The sequence below is a fragment of the Odocoileus virginianus genome, chromosome 5 (assembly GCF_023699985.2).
Source record: "Odocoileus virginianus isolate 20LAN1187 ecotype Illinois chromosome 5, Ovbor_1.2, whole genome shotgun sequence".
NCBI classification, from domain to species: Eukaryota; Metazoa; Chordata; class Mammalia; order Artiodactyla; family Cervidae; genus Odocoileus; species Odocoileus virginianus.
Window position 1 is genome coordinate 9,427,428 of NC_069678.1, and position 22,396 is coordinate 9,449,823.

General features: G+C 42.6%; 1 protein-coding gene across 1 annotated transcript; it reads right to left on the reverse strand.

Moving 5' to 3' along the window:
• Positions 1 to 20,622: 20,622 nt before the first annotated feature.
• On the reverse strand, positions 20,623 to 20,886 carry LOC110140008 (late cornified envelope protein 3B-like). The gene has a single exon (XM_020898254.2). The coding sequence runs from the start codon at positions 20,884 to 20,886 to the stop codon at positions 20,623 to 20,625; it is 264 nt and encodes an 87-aa protein (XP_020753913.2).
• Between the last annotated feature and the right edge of the window lie 1,510 nt (positions 20,887 to 22,396).

A 22,396-nucleotide genomic window follows, 5' to 3' on the forward strand; every position in this document is an offset into this window, starting at 1 on the left:
ATGATATTTTGGGACTCAGCAGGTCTCTCTTCCATGTTTTCAATCATGCTAAAGTGTTACCTTAGCTTAAAAAATGAGGACATTAACTTCATCTACAGCTACCATGCCCATCTATCTTTTTTTTTCTCTTAGTGTCTTCTTCCAGTTTCAAAGAGTGCCATTCATTGTTTTATCTTTTATCAAATCTTCCTTAATCCCATTGAATAATGTTCGTTCCACCAATCATTATGCTAGATGATTTCACTCCAGGGTGACCAAGTCATCATTCAAACTCTACATCCAACCGTCTTCTCTCAGTCCCTAGGATCTTAAGTCTTTGTGTCCAGTTGACCACTGTTGACCAGCTTCTATACCTCCCGTTGTGGCACTGCCATTTCCTCAGTGATTGGGGCTTTTTAATAATTTTCTCCCTGCTATTCTCTCTCTTAGCTCTGCCTCCAAATCTGCACATTATATTCAGAACCTAATATCTAAGGTTCAGCCCATAGCCATCTGATTTCTATTTTTATAGAGAAATCTCATTCACTTACTCATTCTCACACTTTTCAGTTCAGTTGAGTTCAGTTCAGTCACTCAGTCATGTCCAACTCTTTGCAACCCCATGGACTGCAGCATGCCAGGCTTTCACATCCATCAACAACACCTGGAGCTTGCTCAGACTCATGTCCATTGAGTTAGTGGTGCCATCCAACCATCTCATCCTCTGTCATTCCCTTCTCCTCATGCCTTCAATCTTTCCCAGCATCAGGGTCTTTTCTAATGAGTCAGTTCTTCACATCAGGTGGCCAGAGTATTGGAGCTTCAGCTTCAGTATCAGTCCTTCCAATGAATATTCAGGACTGATTTCCTTTAGGATTAACTGATTAGATGTTCTTGCTGTCCAAGGAGCTCTCAAGAGTCTTCTCTAACATCACAGTTCAAAAGCATCAATTCTTTGGTGCTCAGCTTTCTTTTTGGTTCAGCTCTCACATCCATACATGACTACTGGAAAAATAATGACTTTGACTAGATGGACCTTTGTTGATGAAGTAATGGCTCTGCTTTTTAATATGCTGCCTAGGTTTGTCATACTTTTGTTGAGGGTCTAATAAGTACTAGGCTCTTGGTTAGGATATCAGGCAGAAAGACACAATCTGGGTGATTCCCTAATGTGAATGTCTCCAAAATCTGCATTTCCAGCTATGACATTTCCTGCAAATTACAGGTTGAAAGCTTCTGATTCTTATGTAATACTTTCATTTGGATTATCTCAGACTCATGCATGTGTGCTAAGTCACTTCAATAGTGTCTGATTCTTTGTGACCCTCCTGGACTGCCAGTAGCCTGCCAGGCTCCTCTGTCTATGGAATTCTCCAGGCAAGAATACTGGAGTGGGTTGCCATGCCCTTCTCCAGGGGATCTTCCCAATCCAGGGATCAAACCCACGTCTCTTAGGTCTTCTGCATTGACAGGCAGGTTCTTTACCACTAGCGCCACCTAGGATGCCCTTACTAAATATAACTACCTCTCAAATTAGGTTGTTGTTGTTGTTTCTGATTTTTCTACTTCAGATGGTGGGGCCACTGTTACCATTCACACTGAAAACTGCAGTGACAGCTTTGAGTCTTCCTCTTTTATTTTTATTTTTGTCATGCCGCACAGCATGTGAGCTCTAGTTCCCTTACCAGGGATCAAACCTATGTCCCCTGCATTGGGAGCATGGAGTCTTAACCACTAGACCACAAGGGAAGTCCCCCCTTTGCCTGGCTTTTGTGTCTGACCAGTCACCAAGCTATGTGGCTTCTTCCTCCCAAGTAGCTCTCCCTTTTGCCCTTTTCTTTTTACTCTATCACCATCATCTTCGAATCCTCAACAAGAAATTGGGCAGGGGGTTAGGAAGTAAAGGATTTAGGAAAGGCACCTGCTATGTGGTGCCAGAGGGGGCTGAAGTTAGAAATATTAATCCTTGCCTACAAGGGAAAACATGGAAACAACTAGCTGTAAAGAGGCTATCATAAGTCGATACCATATCTGCTAGATAGCTGTTTATGCTGACACGCTTGAGAACACAGTAACCCTAATTGTCCTCTTCCTACCTTACATTTTATTGTTGGACAATACTATATTTCCATCTTCACACCCTGGAGTTAACCATCATCACTTCTAGTATTTTATACTGTCAATGCTTGTTTATTTTAATCCTCATTTTCACCTCCACCCCATCCAATTGCTATGTCAAGTCATTCTTTCTTTCTGGATTCCATTTCCTTTTTCCTGAAGTAACTACTTTGCTAGTTGTTTTAGCTACTATCTGTGAGTGTCAAAACCAATCTTTATCTGAAGAATTTTAATTTGTTCTTTGTCCTTAAGTGATATTTTAGCTGGATATAGAATTCCAGCTTGTCAAATATTGTCTCAGTTTGCTTTCAAGATGTTTTCTCCACTGTTTTCTGACACAAATATTTGAGAAGAGTGCTGTCAGACAAAATTTTGCTTTTTTGGAGGTGATCTGTTTCATCTCTCTGGTGTTCTTCACAGCTTCCTCTTGAGATTTGTGTTTCTGAGGATTCATGACTTTCATTAATTCTCAAAAAAGTTAAGCCGTCTCTCCAAATATTTCCCCTCACTCATTCTTTCATTTATGGAACTCTTATTAGGAACATGCAGGACATTTATATACTCTATTCCAGAAAACACTGTATTCTATATCATTTCAACACATCTATTCCAGTTCATGATTTCTCTTTGTAGCTCTTTTTAATATATCATTTGTCACTTGTTAGTTTACTGCAATATTTATTTTCCCTTCCTTTCACATTAATTAAACTCCTACTTTTTAGTCAGGTTCATGGCTGTGCAGAGTAAATATCCCAGGCTCTCTTGTGGCTAAGCATGACCATGTGCCTCAGTTCTGGCCAACAAGGTGCCAGTGGAAGTATTGTCAGGATATTTTGCTAAAGGATAGACCCATGCCCTTTGCTTCTTGACTACTTTATCTCTTCTCTCCTCTCTCTGCTTGGACAGTGTATTAATGGCTGGAACCACATGCTGAACCTAAAGAACAAGTGTCATCCCCTATGAGTTGTAAACAGGAAGATGGAAGATGTATCAGTCTCAGATGGCTGTGGGACCATAGTGCCAATGCTGGTGGCCACAGTCTGGAATTTTATGTGAGAAACAAAACTAATTTTAGGCGAGAAACTCATAACTTGTTAAACCACCATCTTTTTTATCTTCTGCATGTGTGTGTGCTAAGCTGCTTCAGTTGTTTCTGACTGTTTGTGACCCTATGGACTGTACCCTGCCAGCTTCCATTGTCCATGGGATTCTCCAAGCAAGAATACTGGAGTGAATTGTCATGCCCACCTCCAGAGGATCTTCCCAAAACAGGGATTCCCAACTCAGCTCTTTTATGTCTTATGCATTGGCAGGCTAGTTCTTTACCACTAGCGCCACCTGGGAAGTCCTTTTTATCTTTTATTCTTAGCCAAATCTAATCACTGATTTTGAAAAATTATTTTTTAAAATCAAAGTATATTTGATTTAGAATGTTGTGTTCACTTTTGGTGTACAACCTGCCTCTTGAGAAACCTGTATGCAGGTCAGGAAGCAACAGTTGTAACTGGACATGGAATAACAGATTGGTTCCAAATAGAAAAAGGAGTACATCAAGGCTGTATATTGTCACCCTGCTTATTTAACTTATATGCAGAGTACATCATGAGAAATGCTGGGCTGGAGGAAGCACAAGCTGGAATCAAGATTGCCGGGAGAGATATCAATAATCTCAGATATGCAGATGACACCACCCTTATGGCAGAAAGTGAAGAAGAACTAAAGAGCCTCTTGATGAAAGTGAAAGAGGAGAGTGAAAAAGTTGGCTTAAAGCTCAACATTCAGAAAACTAAGATCATGGCATCCGGTCCCATCACTTCATGGCAAATAGATGGGGAAACAGTGGAAACAGTGTCAGACTTTATTTTTTAGGGCTCCAAAATCACTGCAGATGGTGATTGCAGCCATGACATTAAAAGATGCTTACTCCTTGGAAGGAAATTTATGACCAACCTAGGCAGCATATTAAAAAGCAGAGACATTCCTTTTTCAACAAAGGTCCATCTAGTCAAGGCTATGGTTTTTCCAGTGGTCATGTATGGATGTGAGAGTTGGACCATAAAGAAAGCTGAGCACCAAAGAATTGGTGCTTTTGAACTGTGATGTTGGAGAAGACTCTTGAGAGTCCCTTGGACTGCAAGGAGATCCAACCAGTCCATCCTAAAGGAGATCAGTCCTGGGTGTTCATTGGAAGGACTGATGTTGAAGCTGAAACTCCAATACTTTGGCCACCTCATGTGAAGAGTTGACTCATTGAAAGAGACCCTGATGCTGGGAATGATTGAAGGTAGGAGGAGAAGGGGTCAACAGAGGATGAGATGGTTGAATGACATCACCGACTCAATGGACATGAGTTTGGGTAAACTCTGGGAGTTGGTGATGGACAGGGAGTTCTGGCATGCTGCGGTTCATGGGGTTTGCAAAGAGTCGGACATGACTGAGCGACTGAACTGAACTGATTGAGTCAATGATGCCATCCAACCATCTTATCCTCTGTTGCCCAATTTTCCTGCCTTCAATCTTTTCCAGCATCAAGATCTTTTCCAATGAGTTGGCTCTTCACATTAGGTGGCTAAATTACTGAAGTTTCAGCTTTAGCATCAATCTTTCCAGTGAATATTCAGGGTTGATTTCCTTTGGGATTAACTGGCTTGATCTCCTTGCTGTCCAAGGGACTCTCAGGAGTTTTCTCCAGCACCACAGTTCAAAAGCATCGATTCTTTGGCACTCAGCTTTATTTATGGTCCAACTCTCACATTCATACATGACTACTGGAAAAACCATAGCTTTGACTATTTGTAGTAGTTCATATCTGCTAATCCCCAAATCCTAATTTATCCCTCTCCTACTCCCTTTTTCTTTGTTTTAAATTTCTTACTTACTGTTTTAAATAATTAGAAACATTTATTTTAATAATAGTTATCATATAGTTCTTTAATCTGAAATATTTTTGGCAGTCTAATTCTGTTGTTTATAGAATTAGAATATAATGACTTTCACTGAATGAGAACTCATAATTCAAAATGACAAAACACAGAAGAAAATAATACAGTGTGAGTTTATCTTCAGTGGGACTTTATCTGTGGTCATCTTATATAGTTTTTTTGAAGACAAGTCCCTCTAGAATAAATTTGGGTTGTTTCTGTCAAACAACCAAGGTCACCTTCCTGGGACCAATTTTTATTTTAATTCCTTAAATAAGGGATTTTGCAGACCACATGTGTTGTATACTATGGAAGAACAGCAAACCAATATGAAACACAGACCTATGGTTATAAATTATAACCATAATCCCAGACTAAGGTGGGGCTTCCTTGATGGCTTAGTGATAAAGAATCTGTCTGCAATGCAAGAGATTCAGGAGAGAGGTGGATTTGATCCCTGGGTCTGGAAGATTCCCCAGGAGGAGGGCATGGCAACCCAGTCCAATATTCTTGCTCGGAGAATCCCATGCACAGAACAGCCTAGCAGGTTACAGTCTATAGGGTCACACAGAGTCTGATATGACTGATGTGACTGAGTACTCACTCAGGCTAAGGCGGATGAGTCTCCTTGGGTCTGTGGTATCCTTCCTTCTAGTCCAGTTGTATTTTTTTTTTAAACTGAGGATGCTCTTTGTTTGGTTCCCAACAATGTCTCTTTCTCTTCATGACCTTAAATCTCATCCCCCTAGAGAATGAATCTCATTGCCCTCAGGCAGCTTCCATATCCACTTATGGATTTCCTATATTGGTTTGGTTTTAAATTCTCCCTTGAATTATGTACCTTGAGAATTTTTCTTCTACTTGCTTGCAAGCATAGATACAGATTAAAAGAATATTTACACTATTTTACCTAACACTTGAGATAGTTATAACAAAAGATTTTAGAGTTTTCTAATAAGAAATATTACCACAATCAGTAATTGGCTTTTTGAAAGTTCCAGGTTATATCAGCTATGCTATAGGAAATTAAAGAATTCCTGCCCTTCTTAGGAACAAGTATGCCTTGGGGACTGCTGTGGAGGGATCAGTAGTATTTGTTCCAAGAGAAACTCAAAGTGGGGCCAAGACCCAAGGACCAGCTGTTGATTCTCATTCCCTTGTTAAACAAGGCAGATATCATATACAACTAGTAGACGCTAGGTTTCTTGAGGACAGTGGTTGCATCTTACATGTCTTGGTGTCTTCCTGTCTGCTCATTGCTATGATTTGTATATAGAAGATGCTCAAAAACAACTGTTGATTGATAGTTGACAGGATGAGCTCTATAATTTAATCCTCACTTTGTGCTTTGTATTCATCAGAAAATTACAGCAAGGTGTGGTACATTCTTAATACAAAGCAGCACATTAACCCTGCACTCCACCCAGGCCAGAAACATACAAAAAATGCCTGGGCTCATTTTTGACATTATATCCATTCCATAACTAAAAATGGGGCGACAGAGGATAAGATGGTTGGTTGGCATCATTGACTCAATGGACATGAGTTTGAGCAAATTCTGGGAGATAGTGAAGGACAGGGAAGCTGGGCATGGGGTCCACAGAGTTGCAAAGAGTCAGACACAACTGAGTGGCTGAACAACAACAATAAAGTAGAAATTATCACTGCATTACCTGTTTAGTTGAAAACGTCTTTTTTAAGGGTTAAGAGTCCAAAATTCACAATATCTTTAATGTTTGAAATGATTATTAGAGAATCACTCATTCAGTGCAGAAAAAAGTCCTTCTACAGTAACCTGGTTAATGCTTAAACATACTAGAGAGAGCATGTTAGCTCACTGCCCCTGCAAGATAGCTTATTTCATTTTGATAATTTTAATATGTTAGATAATCTTTGTATTAAGTTTTCTGTAATATAGATTTTTCTTATTATTTAATAATTCTCTTCATTGTAGAAAATACAAGCATAAATAAACAAAATAACATAATTCTATCATCCACAGAAAATCATTTTTACATCTGGTTGTGTATTTCCCCAGATCTTTATCTATGCAAACTTTTTTTCTTTTACCAAAACATATTCAGGTTGTGAGTGCTGTTTTTGCATTTGAACTTTTCACTCAATAATATATTACAGCATATTTTCATGAGAACACACACACAATGCAATGCAATAAACACCCACATGTGCCATGTTCTGTTTAGTTGCTCAGTTGTGTCTGACTCTTTGTGACCCCATGGACTGAAGCCTGCCAGGCTCCTCTGTCCACGGGGGTTGTCCAGGCAAGCATAGTGGAGTGGGTTGCCATGCCCTCCTCCAGGGGATCTTCCCAACTCAGGGATCAAACTCAGGTCTCCTGCACTGCAGGTGGATTCTTTACCAGCTGAGCCACCAGGGAAGCCCACATGAGAATGAACACTCATCCATAGCAGACGTTTGATGTTGGAATAATTTTCATTTTATACATTGTCCCTCATTTATTTAACCAATTCCTATTGCCAATATCCATTGTCTTGCCTCCAGTTTGTTGCTATAGTTAAGTATGTTGTAATGTACATAATTTATTTATACAACAAATGTTTATTAAGCACCCTAACTGTGTCTTGCCCTATGCCAAGCACAGAGGATCCAGAAGGGAGGATAAGTTCCTGTTCTCCACAATAATCTTTGAAGGAGGGAGACAAAGATTACAAGTAAACAGACCACAAATAAGACACTCACAAATAGTAATAATTAATATGGAGACAATAAAACAAGGTAGTGAAATACAAAGTGATGGGGTTGAATCTATGATTTAGGCATAGAAGATACGCTGTGTCACATAACAACTGCATAGCTGCAGGAAGTGGAATGGTGGTATTTGGTACTAAGCTATTCTCCTCCCATGATGTAGAGGGCCTGCTTCTTGGCATTTTTACTGATGCTGGGTTCTGTGCTGAGTCTCACTCCTGCTCCTTGGCCATCATGGGTCAGCTCAGGAGCAGCCATCAGCTCTCTATTTGCCTCAGCAATATTGTCCCTCAAAAGCACAGAGCTTCACGCTTTACGAAGAACTTTCACATGCTAATCTAATGTAGTCATTATTTTGCTTTGTTTTTATTATGGACATTTCAAAACCTGCATAATATGAGACAGAATAGAATAATGAGCCCCTAATTACCCAGCTTTCAGATTTTAAGAAAAAAAACACGCCAATAAGGTGTCAGCTACTATGCCCACTCCCCATAAAATTTTTTTCTGGATTATTTTAGGCAAAGGTAAGACATCACATTCTTTCCTGCCCACAAATACTGCAGTATGTGTCTCAAAACATAAGGGCATTTTCTTTTCTTATACAACTTCAAGGTCATCACTATTCATGATAGAATTAACAATACTTTAATGTCTTGCAGCACCTAGCTCACATTCACATTTCCCATAGTTGCTCAGTCATGTCCGACTCTGGGACTCCATGAACAGTAGCCTTCTGGCTCCTCTGTCCATGGGATTTTTCAGGCAAGAATACTGGAGTGGGTTGTCATTTCCCCCTCCCAGGGATCTTCCAGACCTAGGGATCAAACCGGTGTCTCCTGCATTGCAGGTGGACTCTTTACCAGATGAGCCATTGGGGAAGTCCTCACATTTCCACAATTATCTAATAAAATGCATATTTTAAAGTTGATTTTTTGAGTCAGTTGCAAACAAGGTCTACATGTTTTGTTGATATGTCTCTTAACTTTCTTCTCATCTGTAATAGTCCTGCTCCTCTTTCACATCATTCACTTTTAGAAGAAACATTACTCATCTTGAAGAATTTCTCATGTCTTAATTTCAGCTGATTGCTCTTTGCTGCTGTCATTTATCATTTTTTCGTGATGTCCCGATATTTCCAGGTATTTCTTGTAAACTGACAATTAGATCTAGAAGCTTAAAGTTTGTTTAGTTTGCTTATTTATGGCACACATGCATCAAAGGTGATGTTATATACTTCTCTTTTTTGTTATGTACTTCTTATTGCACAGTACAAGAGACACACACTGTCTAGATGTTCTACTTTAGTGATACTGAGATTGATCTGTAGGTTCAGGTAATCTGTAGGATGTTAGCACCATCCATTCATTCATTTGAAACTTCTCTATAAACCTTTCACCTAATGCTATAAGCACATATTGATGTTTATTGCTAGACCCATCATTTCTTTAGAGGTTAATAAATGGTCATTTTCTAATTCTATCATTCATTCTTCATTTATTAACTACAACTTTTTATCAGAAGAACTTTTCTAATCAACTATATGGTAACCTGAAATACAGTTTAGATAAAAAGACAGAATAAATGCTAAATTCTTTTTCTTGATATTTTCAGAATAATGAGTTGGTGGCCCAGCAATTTCCAAAGATGATCATTTTTTTAAAAGTATCATTATGGACTAAAAGGTTTCTCTATTTTTGATGCACTTTGATCAATTGCAATGATTATTTTTTCTTCCATTCTTTAGTTTCTTGTATCATTTTGATACAACCCCAATGCCCACCACCACTTCCTTGCTTTCTGGTACTATAAGATGTCCTGGAATCATGTTGAGCTTCAACTACCTCAGATCTAGTCTCAAACATTTCTCCAAGGAGTCCCACCTCCTTTTAGTGTGCAATGGTACTTAGAGACCTTAATATGGGCAGTAAGGATGAAAAATGCTACTAAGTTTCTATTGTTGCTAGATCTTTTGGGGAGCAACACTAGGAATTTTTTTTCAAGAAAAACATGAATAATGATATTTCTATTCAAAATAATATTTTAAAATAATACTTCTTTCATATTATTCTTGTAGCTTTTTCCTCTTATGCTGAAAATTTTTGTCTTTTTTTATTCTAGAATATAGCTATACTATTACTTAATGATAATGCTAACACTACTACTAAACAAGATCATTCAATGCTATGCAAGGTTTTTTTTGAGATACTTTTCATCATTGCAATAGAAGTGTAGAGTCAAAATACTGTGTTTTTAAGTTTCTTGAAATAATTCTTTTGTCAGTGTACTGCCTAACTATACTCATGCAGGCTTAGACACATTTCTCATAGTTTGTTTTCACTGTTTAGATATTTCTGAATTTAAAATTTTGTTTTTAATCATGAATTAAACCTTTACATTGTTCTGAACTCAAAATTACAAAACAAGGTACATTCATCAAAGCCACATTTCCTTCCTTGACCCATTTCTCTTCCCTATACATAATCATTTATATCCATTCTAGGTTTAGTCCACAGTTTTTCTTTAACTCTTTCTCTTATTATGACACGTTTATGTAGGCAGGAAACTGATTATTATTAGCTCCATCATAGAGGAAGTACTAGTAGCGCTGCCCACTTCCAAAATCCAAATACTGTGCCCCTTCCCCAGGCCCCATACTCCCCCTACAGGCACCCTCAGGAGTTGCATCATGGAGATACAGCCGTCTGGCCACCGGTAGCTTAGACATCCAAATTAAACAGATTGCTTGTTTCAGTATTTCTCCTCCTACTCTAGAATTATGCAAAATAAATATGCCAGCTATTTTTGGACTCCAGATGTTGCTTGGTATCTGGAGGTAGAGAAACACGTGGGTAAATACGTGTGAATAAGCGTCTGTTTATTTGTGTGTGTTGTTAGGGAAACAAATTACCCCCTGAAGCGGTCATGTTCTGTTAGTAACTGTGGTGACGTGGCATTGAGGTACAGCAATGGAAGTATCCTTGCAATCACCTTTCAGGAAAGTGTGGGGATCATTTTACAAGAGGCAAGTGGTTTTGAAATCAATGAGGATGGCCATTCAGAAAACATGGCAGAGCCTGTAATGTCCCAGATTATCCCAAAATTTAGTTTGGGTACATTCAACAATAAAAACTCATAAAAAAAAAACTTCATGAATTTAAAAATGACTGCAGGTTTATTATTACTTTTTCTTTCTAATTCAGTTTAATTTTAAATTGTATTGACAACTAGAAAAACAACAGGGACTATAACTTCCTGAAAGTGGTGAGTGCTTAAGTACGACAGGGTAAAAATCCTACTATTTTGTGTTTTGCCGAAAGGTTCCCCTCTGCCCCCATCCAGCCGCTCTAGAGACCAGGGGAAGCCAGAGGAGCGGATGTAGCGCCGGGTGAGAGATGCCTGCAACTTTCCTTAAAAATGAACGTTCAAAGCCCACGGAAACTTCTCCCCTCTTTGTTCTGCTTCTCAAGGTACTGAGAGGCAGAAGGTTTTGTAGAAGGGGGCTTGATGGAGGCTCGGAATAGAGCCCCCAAAATGAAGTGGCTCTCCCAGCGTCGCTTTTCAGCCTAGAAAAGATTCAATTCCTTGGAGTCCCTATAACGTTTGAATTTTCGTTGGTTTGAAATAAGGTTTCAATGGCAGAGCGTTTTGATGTCATAGGTAGTTCACATGTATACAGTAGAGTTAAGGTACTTATTTTGTAAAACAAGGACAAAAGTGATTGTCAGTAGGGAGTAGTGAGGTGGTACAGTGGTTAAGAATCCGCCTGCCATCTCAGGCAACTCGGGTTCGATCTCTGGGTCGGGAAGATCCCCTGGAGGAGGAAATGGCGAACCACTCCAGTATTCTTGCCTGGGAAATCGCCATGGACAGAGGAGCCTGGAGGGCTACAGACCATGGGGTCATAAAGAATCGAACACAGCTGAGCAACTGGGCACATGCCCACGAAGCAGTGAGAAGCCGCACCGCGGGTGGGGCGGGGAGAGGAACTGAGGCTGGGAACAGCGCCGGAGTCGTCATTTGTTGGAGCGGAACAGGCCAGTCCTGACAGCCACCAGGGATTTGCGGGGGAGTTGAGGACTGGGGTCCTCCCAGGGCTCAAGTCACAGACCAGGGAGGTTGCTTCCAGGGGGACAGTCCCCCTTCTCTTTCCTTCTGGTTAAGAGGCTGCCCTTTTCTGCACAACAGCGGTCTGGAGAGGTGGTCACTGACTCCAGGTGACCAGACGAGCAGTGACATCTTGTTTTTTCATTGATAAAACGAGGGGGATGACTCTTCCAGAGCTGATACCTTAAGCCCTTTCTTCCTCTGGGCCAGGCAGCATCAGGACTCCTAATTCTTAGGTGTTTGACTCTGCCTAATCACTTTCTTTTAAAAATAAAGCTATTTTATTATAATTAAAGTAATATATATTTGCTAGACTTTTGAAAACTTTGGAAATGTGAAAAATTTCACAAATGTGAATACAGATTTGACAACATGTACATACCTTATATGTTACATTTTCATATTACATCATGATAATGTGTCCATCTTTGAAGGTGGTTTGAATGATGGAGCAATAGTTCATCCATCTTGTGATGCACAATATTTTCATTAACTATTCCTCTGTTGTTGAATGTTGAAGCAAGTTCTACTTTATTGCTCCTCTAAAGAATGGCACACATTAACAACAGCAACAACAAAATCCATTGATTTCAATAGCACACACAGCATATACCATTTTCTAGAATAGTTACTATTTTGTTAAATCCAATGACTTTAAGTTTTGGGGGACACACAGTTAAAACGGCCACTGCCACTACCATATGTATGTCCATTTTTCATAACCTCAAGTGTCTAAAGACTGGTAATTACAAAAAGATAGGTGGAAAGTACTTTTTTGTTTATCAAAGCAAGTTGAACATGTTGACCATTTACAATTCTTTTGTTAATTGCCTTTGTTCTTTCTCAATTTTTCAAAATTGAGAAATAATTTTTATTCCTTAATAGGTTATTGCTTGCATGCTAAGTTGCTTCAGTCTTGTCCAACTCTTTGCAATTTTATGGACTGTAGCCCACCAGCCTTCTATGTCCATGGGGTTCTCCAGGCAAGAATACTGGCGTGGGTTGCCATGCCCTCCTCCAGGGGGTCTTCCCAATCCAGGGATCGAACCCGAGTCCCGTATGTCTCCTGCATTGGCCGTGGGTTCTTTACCACTGACTCCACCTGGGAACCCCACATATTACTACTTTTTGCATTTGTGCTTATCTGGGAATGATGTAGGACTAATAGTGTACAATAATATTAATGTGATTGAATAAATATCATAAACACTTCTGTTCTGTTGCTTTCTTTTTAGAACTTGGTTAGAATAAATTTTGTCAGCTGGGGCTGCAAATTGCACTGATTTGGAACCTGATTTGGGGGAGGGACTGAGGAACACTCCCCTCAGGTGGCCACTAGGTGGCTCTATCACTTTTGCAGCTCTCCATCAGCGACATTGAGGTCAGCTCACGTGACTGTGTTTGTGTGTTGGTTATTTGCTTAGTCATGTACCCCATGGACTGTAGCCCGCCAGGCTCCTCTGTCCATGGAATTCTCCAGGCAAGAATACTGGAGTGGGTTGCCATTTCCTTCTCCAGGGGATCTTCCTGACCCAGGAATCGAACCCAGGTTTTGTGCATTGCAGGCAGATTCTTTACCATCTGAGCTATAGGGAAGTCCCTGATTCCCTTTCCTTGTGCTCAGCAACCCTCCTCATTACTGTCTTTGACCCACTCTGCCTTGTTCTGGAACTCTGTGCCTCTGAACAGATCCCACTCTGTGCTTTGGGGCTGGTGTGGATCCCTGTGGGTGGCTCTGGGGCCGTATGTGGCACTGAGATTTCTGGGGTCTCAAAGCACAGATGCATTGCAGTCAACACACAGGGCTGCAGTCAGCCTGCTGCTGGCCCCTCACCTGGTCCGTGCCACTCTTGTCCTGTTAGAACAAGCAGCTCAGCATCCTAAGCGCAAGTGAGTGTGAGGGGTAAGGAGGGCCGGGATGGACATTGTAGAAATATAAGTAGAGGGAGGTGAATAAGTCCTCAGAGCTCACTTTCTAGTGAAGGCGAGAGGTCGATGAGCAGTCACAGATGCTATAGTAGGACCACTAATTCTGACTGAACATGGGGTTTGCAGAGGGGTGGAGGGTCAGAAAAGAATTGATTTCACGAGGGAGTTGACATTTGGGTTGGGTCCAGCAGGATGGGCAAAATTCCTCTGGGCCAAAGGGCACTCCAGACTAAGCTCTGGGTCACACAAGCCAGTACAAACTGTGGGGCAGCCTCCAGGGGCCACAGATACTCCCAGCTAGCCTGAGCACAGGTGAGAGAGAGCGTAGACACAAATGGAGCTGGAGGTAGGTAAGGCCAGAAAGGCTGGGCCTTGGATAGAGCACTGGGCCTTGGCCTTGTTATATGGGAGGCACATATCCTTCGGAGGATACAGGCCTTTTCCCCCGCTGGGACTGGTACAGGCTGTTTCATTGGGTTGGCCAAAAATTTTGTTTCTGTAACATTTTACAGAAAAATTTGAATGAACTTTTTGATCAGATATTTAGGCAGAGGACTCTTCTTTCCCCTCCTCCTGCCCTGCAACTTTCCAGATTATCAAAAAGTGTAGTCAGGACAGCACTTGGCTTTGAACCACCATGGGGGTGGTTGCTGCAAAAGTGAGGACCTCCAGTAGGAAGACCACCAGCCCTCCAGAGCACTTGCCATTTAGAACTCAGAGAAGGGAGAGGATTCTCCCTCCACTGTTCTCCTCTCCTAGACACCCTCCCCTCCCAACCCAAACCACCCACAGTTCCTGTCTTGTCCACTTCCTAAATCATTCCTGAATTTGCATCTCTCCATCTCTACTTTCCACTACCTCACTTGGTCACAAGCATCTCCTTTGAGCTGCATTGTGGAAGCCTTCAAATACCCTGCTCCTTATGTTCTTGTCTCTACCCCCCTTCCGAAGGAAGCCAATTATTGAGCAATAAAGAAAAGTGTAGATAAGATTAGAGTGCTTTAAAGCACTCTAGTTACTTTTGGAATAAAGCCCAAGCTCCCGACCTTGGCCTCCAGGTCCTCAGTGATTGGGGCCCTGTCAGCCTCGCTCTCTAGTCTTGCTCTCCCCATTCCTCACCATGTTCTCCGCACTGACCCCCTTTCTCTTCCTGGAACATGATGATGAGTCTGTTTTTATTTCATGGAGTCTCATTGATGGTTTTGGTGAGAGATCTCACCTGAGTCATGAAAAGTCTTATCTGCCATTAGGTCAACGGGAAAGAGGAGAGGAGGGAAAGAGATGGACTGGGACATTGCCTGCCAAAACATGAGAAGGACTCAAATGAGGCTCCTGGCTCAGGGGATGAGGAGGAGGGAGAAGTTGTGTGAGTTTTCTTGGAGGCTGACTCACTGATTCCCTAGGGCTTAGGGGTTGGCTGGGTGTGAGGGATGGGGAACCCCAAAATATCTTTGGAACTTCCAGGACTGGGAACTGAGACTTGGTGTCAACGCAGAAATTTGGAAATCAGGAGGAAGAGCTGGTGTGATGGGAGAAGATGAGATCTGAATTCCATTTACTGACCAATTGCTGATGTTTTAATAATAGCAATAACAATAATAGTGATGATGATGATAACTACTATTTGCATGCTTGCGTGCTAAGTCCAACTCTTTGAGAGTGGACTGTAGCCCACCAGGCTCTTCTGTCCATGGGAATCTCTAGGCAAGAATACTGGAGTGGGTTGCCATGCCCTCCTTCAGGGGATCTTTTTGACCCAGGGATCAAACCTGCTTCGAACCTGCATCTGTTATGTCCCCTGCATTGGCAGGTAGGTTCTTTACCACTAACACCACCTGGGAAGCCCAACTACTCTTTACTAAACACTATCTCTGTGTTAGACACTGTTTGTTTTTTTTTGCCACACCATGTGGCATGTGGATCTTAATTCCTCGACCAGAAATCAAACCCAAACCTTCTACATTGGAAGGCAGAGTTTTAACCACAGGTCCACCAGGGATGTCACACTGTTTTTTGATACACTGAGCTCATTTATTTTTCGCAGCCCTCACTCACTGTGAGGGGGATGCTACAAGTATCATTCACTTAGAGATAAAGGACTGGAAGCTCAGAGAAGTTAAACAATTTGCCCAGGCTCATGCTTAAATGATAGCAGAATTTGGGAATAAAATTTGGGTATATTTGACTCTATATATATGGGTTTCCCTGGTGTCTCAGACGGTAAAGAATCCACCTGCAATGCAGGAGACCTGGGTTTGATCCCTGGGCTGGGAAGATCCCCTGGAGGAGGGTATGGCAAAGCACTCCAGTGTTCCTGCCTGGAGAATCCCCATGGACAGAGGAGGCTGGTGGGCTAGATAGAGTCCATGGGGTCGAAAAGAGCTGGACACGACTGAGCAACGAAGCACACACACGTATTTGACCCCCAAGTTGTTAGACAGTTTCCTTATCTCTGCAGTGACTCCAACATTCTGCGCACTTGAAGATCTCACAGACGTAAAGGTTTACATGTCTAAGGTTGCATTTGTTAGTGGTGCTTTGAATCAGCACCTCGTCCTGTCACCGTTCAGCTCAGAAATGATATACCACCACAGTCCACTCTGGAAAAAGCCCGAGGTCAAGGGTCACACTTGGTTGTTCTCTTTCCCAAACCTCTCGACCTCTAGTTGTCATTTCTGTTGCAGACCACTCAGTCACTGAGCTCTGTGCCAGACCCCTCTCGGCTGCTCTCCATGCCTGCCCTCTGTTCTGTCGTGACCATATTTTGCTCTGCACCCCCTCCCTCTGCCTTTGTATCGAATGAAAAGACCCAGGAACAAGGAGGCAGTAAGGAGATTAAAGGAGTCCTTCAGTGAAAAATTAAATGAGGAATCCTTGGAGTAGAATCTGAGGTTAGGAAGGGAACAAGTGCTCTTACAAAGTGATAAAGTCAGTGCTGTGGTGCAGAGGCCAGAATCATGTACACGGACAAGAATTGGGGATGTCCCTCTTATTTAATTTTCTTTTTCATGGGCCTGGTGACTTGCCATGTGAACCGTAGCCTGTGACATCCTCCTCATGCCCAGACTCCAGCATCTTTCTGGACGAGGGTTAAGAGTGAAGAGGAGAGCCCTGAGCAGCCTGGATTGGAGAGGACCCAGCGGAGGAAGGACAGATTGTGTCATATTAGCAACACCTCATTGCTTCACAAGGCTACTGACCACCATCACATCCACTACATCCAAACCTGAGGTTTTTTCCAGACTGAGGTCTTCCCCAAGTTTGTGAAAGCTGCACTGGTGTCTACTAAACACCAGGATTCTCAAATAACTGGAAATATATCTTGCTTTGAGGCCAAGTTTTTCCATCCTGGAACATCAGTGTGTCTGTGTTTATGAGTGTGTTATGTGATGTGTGTATTAGTGTGTTATCTGAACCATAACTCAACATCCTCTGTGCTTCCTGGCTGAGATGTTATTGTTGTACAGTCACTTAATCGTGTCCGACTCTTTGCAACCCCGTGGACTGAAGCACACAAAGCTTCCCTGTCCTTCACCATCTCCTGGAGCTTGCTCAAACTCATGTCCACTGAGTCAGTAATGCCATCCAACCATCTCATCCTCTGTCATCCCCTTCTCCTTTTGCCTTCAATCTTTCCCAGCATCAGGGTCTTTTCCAGTGAGTCAGCTGTTTGCATCAGGGGACCAAAGTATTTATTGGAGCTTCAGTGTCAGTCCTTCCAATGAATATTCAGGATTGATATCCTTTAGGATTGACTGGTTTGATCTCCTTGCTGCCCAAGGGACTCTCAACAGTCTTCTCCAGCACCCCAGTTTGAAAGCATCAATTCTTCGGCACTCAGCCTTATTTATGGTCCAACACTCACATCCATACATGACTACCGGAAAAATCATAGCCTTGACTAGATAGACATTTGTTGACAAAGTAATGTCCCTGCTTTTTAATATGCTGTCTGGGTTTTGTCATAACTTTCCTGCCAAGGAGTAAGCATCTTTTAATTTCATGGCTGCAGTCACATCAAGGGATTTAAAGATCTTTTAATTCTATGAACTTACTGTGGAATTTCTGTGCCAGTTTGGCTTTAGTTCAGGCACTATTATGTCTTTATTATAGTAAATTCCCTACATAAGAACCTTCAAGTTGTGAACTTTCAAAGATGTGAATGTGCATCTACTTCCACCAAGGAACCAGAGCCTTTGCCATCAACGTCAGACATAAACGACATTGCAGCCTGCCCTTTGTCTTCTACTGCTGACAGTCCTTCAGCTCTACCATCTCCCAGCTCCTCTCTCCTTTAGTCAGTAGCTCTTCTTGTCTGTTCACTCAACGCCCACCCCTATACGCTAGCCGTTGTTCTGTATTATTGTACTTTACAAGGTACTGTACTGAAAAATGTAAAATGTTTTATTTTTTGTGTTTGTTTCTTTTTTATGTACTATTTTTGTGAAAATCACTATAAACCTATTAAAGTATGGTACTATATAGCCAATTTTGTTAGTTGGGTAGTTAGGGTAACTTTGTTGGACTTATAAACAAATTGGACTTAAACGAATGCACTCAGAATGGAATTCATCAGTGTGTAGGAAACACTGTATTATTTTTTTGTGGTAAAATATACATAGCATAAATTTTACCGTTTTAACCATTTTTAGATGTATATCCATTCATCTGTGGATGGACACTGGGGTTTATTCCACCATTTTGCTAGCATGCAAAGTTCGGCTATGAACTAGGTTGTACAAGTATCTGTGTCCCTGTTTTCAATTCTTTGGGTATATACCTAGAGGTGGAATTCTACGATGTCTTATTGGTTTTGTTTTTTTTTTAAGGACTATCCTGGCTCAAATCTGGCTGATCATTTCTGATTTTCTGTTATTTCACAATTTGAAGTCTTGATTCTCATGTAAAGAGGGGATTTCCGTAGGTGATAAGGAGATGTGGTCAGTTTTTCAACGGCTGGACTTTCTTTTAAAATTAGGGAGAGCACCTTCCATCCCCAGATGGGTGCTCTTGCAGCTATGACTTATGTGGTCTGGAATCTAGTGATATAGTTAAAAAAGCAATATTAAACACCCTGAGCTGGATTGGAAAAAAGCAGTTTAGAAAGAATTCTCTTACTTGCTATTTATTTATTCATGGTGTCACTGAGTCTTCATTGTTTCACGTAGGCTTTCTCTAGTTGCAGATAGTGGGTCTACTCTCCAACAGCATTGTATGGTCTTCTCATTGCAGTGTCTTCTCTGGTCGTGGAGCTTAGTCTCCAGGGTATAGGCTCAGTAGATGTGGCACCAAGGCTTAGGTGCCCCCACACTGTGGGATCAAACCCAGGCCCTGAGCATTGGCGGAAAATTCTTAATCACTAGACCACCAGGGAAGTCCCCTATTACTTGCTTTGAAGCAAATCAGGATAATATGCTGGTTTCATTGATGGTCCTGCTGCCAAGTTGTGTGACCTTGGCAAGTTAAGAAAACATGCAACGATTATGTGTCCATATCTGTAACACAAGCTAAGAGAGAACCGACATCCAAGAGTTGTCAAGAGAAGCATTTGAGGATCTGTATGCCAAACAGTTAAAACTATGCCTGGCTCATAGTAGGTGCTAAATGAATATTTGATCTTATGATTATTTTTATTTTTGAAACCAACACCATCTCCCACTACCACTTTTCTCTTTTCCCAAATTTTCTTAGGTCAGATGTTCACATGCAGAGTCTGCCTCCTATTTCTCCACATTTGGAACCACTCCAGTTTTCACTTTCACCATTTAACTGCCCCCAGATCTTTACTGAAAAAATTGAATTAGTAGTTACCCCTGAGGGCTTCCATTCCTCCCCTGGTCTCTCAACAACTTTTCTGCCGATTTTGGATTCTTCAACTCCCAATCCCTGTCTCTTCACTGGGGATCCTGGAATTGCCTTTCACGTTCTGGTGGTGGTGGTGACCTCCCTGAAAAGTCTGTTCTGGAGTCAGAGCACTTCTCACACCATTACTTAGTGGGCAATAAGGCCTTTCATTGGTGTGGGGTCGAAACCAGTAACCCCTCTCCCCTTCCTGAACCAACATAAAGTTTTCCTACAGGCCCTTTTGGAGGAGTTGGAGCTATTAATTTTTCTGGTCTAGAATCAGTATATTATTCCTTATGCAAAGTGGTGGTGGCTGGAGGAGCAGAGGGGAGAGAGACTCACAGAGCAGCCTGCTAGTGTCGTTTAGTTGCCCAGTCGTGTCCAACTCTTTTTCGACCCCATAGACTATAGCCCACCAGGCTCCTCTGTGGGATTTCCCAGGCAAGAATACTGGAGTGGATTGCCATTTCCTTCTCCAGGGGATCTTCCCGGACCCAGGGATCAAACCGGCATCTCCTGCATTGGCAGACGGATTCTTTACCATTGAGCCACCAGGGAAGCCCAAATAAATCTTTCGTGATCCCATGGATTGTTGCCTGCCAGACTCTTCTGTCCATGGCATTTCCCAGGCAAGAATACTGGAGTGGGTTGCCATTTCCTTCTCCCACAGAACAGCCTGCACTGCAGCAAAGTCACAGACAGTCTAGGATGCTGAGGAAACAAAAACTTTATTCTGTCATGGGGTCAGACAAGGGTGATGACAATCAAGGGGGCAGGTACTATAATTTCCAGCAGAGATGAGGTGGGCATCCAGTGGGCTCCTGGAGAGTGGATAGCAGGAGCCACTGCGGAAGGCTCAGCCGCTCTCCAGGAGCTTCTCAGCACTGGCCAAGGGCTCGGAGTCTGGGGTGCTGGGAGGCAACACACTAGGCTGGCAAAGTCCTTGGATTCTTGTTTCCTCTGAAATCACATGTCTCAGCATCAGGAGGCCAGGTCAGCAGCAGCCTCCAGATCCCTGGCCACAGCCAGAGCGTCCGGACTGCAGACCACCGTCACCATCGCAGGAGCTGGAGCTCTGGCGCCGGCAGCGGTGGGACCTGCGGCGCCTGTGGGGGCCCAGGCAGCAGCCGCCCTCGGAGGTGGGGGCGCAGCCTGAGGAGGCGGGAGGCAGACGCTGTGCTGGGCTCTTTGGGGGGCACTTGGGGGAGGGGCACTTGGGAGGGGGCTGGCACTGCTGCTGGTTCTGCTGGCAGGACATCTCGGCGGGAAGTCAGTGAGCCTGGACACATTCAAGGAGAAAAGATCAGTGCACAAGCTCCAGGCCAGTGTCTCCCCTGTGAGCAGTCTTACTAGCTCCTAATCCCAGCTGCCTCCTGAGCTGTGGTTTTCAGGAGAAAAGTAGAAATGGATCTCAAGTTCAACTGACCTGGCAAGACAGTTCCCTCACTCTCTACTCCTTCCCAGAACCATGCTGCCATCCTCTAAATGGGCCCTGTAGAAACAAGGAGGCAAATACACCCCACTGGGAAGTGACCCACTAAGGATGTCTGTGTGTGTCTGTGTTTCAGAAGGATGAGTGGGGCGATGCTGAGAACCAGGGCTCTGGTGTGTCCCAGACCCCGATTCTTCCCACACAAGTTGCTGCTCACTACTGTCCCTGCCCTGCCCCCCAATGCTCCCCAAAGTCCCCTTCTTGCTGCCTCCACAGACACCTCTGCTTCTCTCTTCCCCACCAACCCCAAGTTTGTCTCCGCCACACTCCCTGCTGAGGTTCTGTCCCCTCCAGTCACTCACCACTGCAGTGGAGGCAGGGGAAAGGATGCTCCCGAGGAAGCTGTGGATGAGGAGCTCAGGGCAGGAGCCCTTTTATTCTGTTCTGGGTGTGTGATGCACGGCCTGAGCATCCTACTGCTTTCACAACCAGGGGGAGGGTGACGCACACTCCCATCCTGGGTATCCAGCTTCTTCCTGCATCCTTGCCAAGATGTCAGGTGAGAGGGAATCAGGAAATGTGGATGACTACTCCCTAGGTGTGCTGGGGCCCTGCCATTTCTCCTTTCATTCATGCAGCTCAGATGCTTTAATTTCAGCTCTGCCTCTTGCATCTTTGCTGAATGAAGACATGTGAGGATGTAGAGATATATGTGACATATTTCCTGACCTTGAACATTTCAAGTTTAAGTTGACAGACTTCACAGAAACAAACACATATATCTGATACTGTGAGATTTGTCCTGTGATGCAGTTGTCTCCAAATGCCACTGTATTTTGGACATCAGTTTCCTACTGCTCTGCATATTTCCAAGGGTAATGATGTTTTCAGATATAACTGGCTCCTGACATCTGGAGATATTGAGTGGTCTGAGACAACTGGGCCCTGCGGATGAGATGTGTTGGGCAACAGATGTAGGATGGGATGAAGAGAGACCCCTTAAGAGAACTAAGAGAGAATTATATAAATGAGCAGTTTAAGTATCAAAAGGACACACAGTAGTTGAGATCATAAGACTCATACTTATGAGAAAAATCCAATTTGTACATAGTTTCCTGTGAGATAGAATGATATTGATTATAAAAAATTAAATGATCTACTAGTGTGAAATGATTCAGATGATTGATAAGAGTCATGCAGATGATTTGTTCAGTATGATGCTGTTGAGGAGGCTGATGATGATGGTGATATTATATTCATCACATTTAATGGAACTGATCTGAGAGTTTCTCAGGTTTGTATATGATGATTTTGTATAACATCTGAATCCCATTTT

What these genes read in the sequence shown, in the direction of transcription:
- LOC110140008 (XM_020898254.2), bottom strand. Translation starts at nt 20,886, where the DNA reads ATGTCCTGCCAGCAGAACCAGCAGCAGTGCCAGCCCCCTCCCAAGTGC.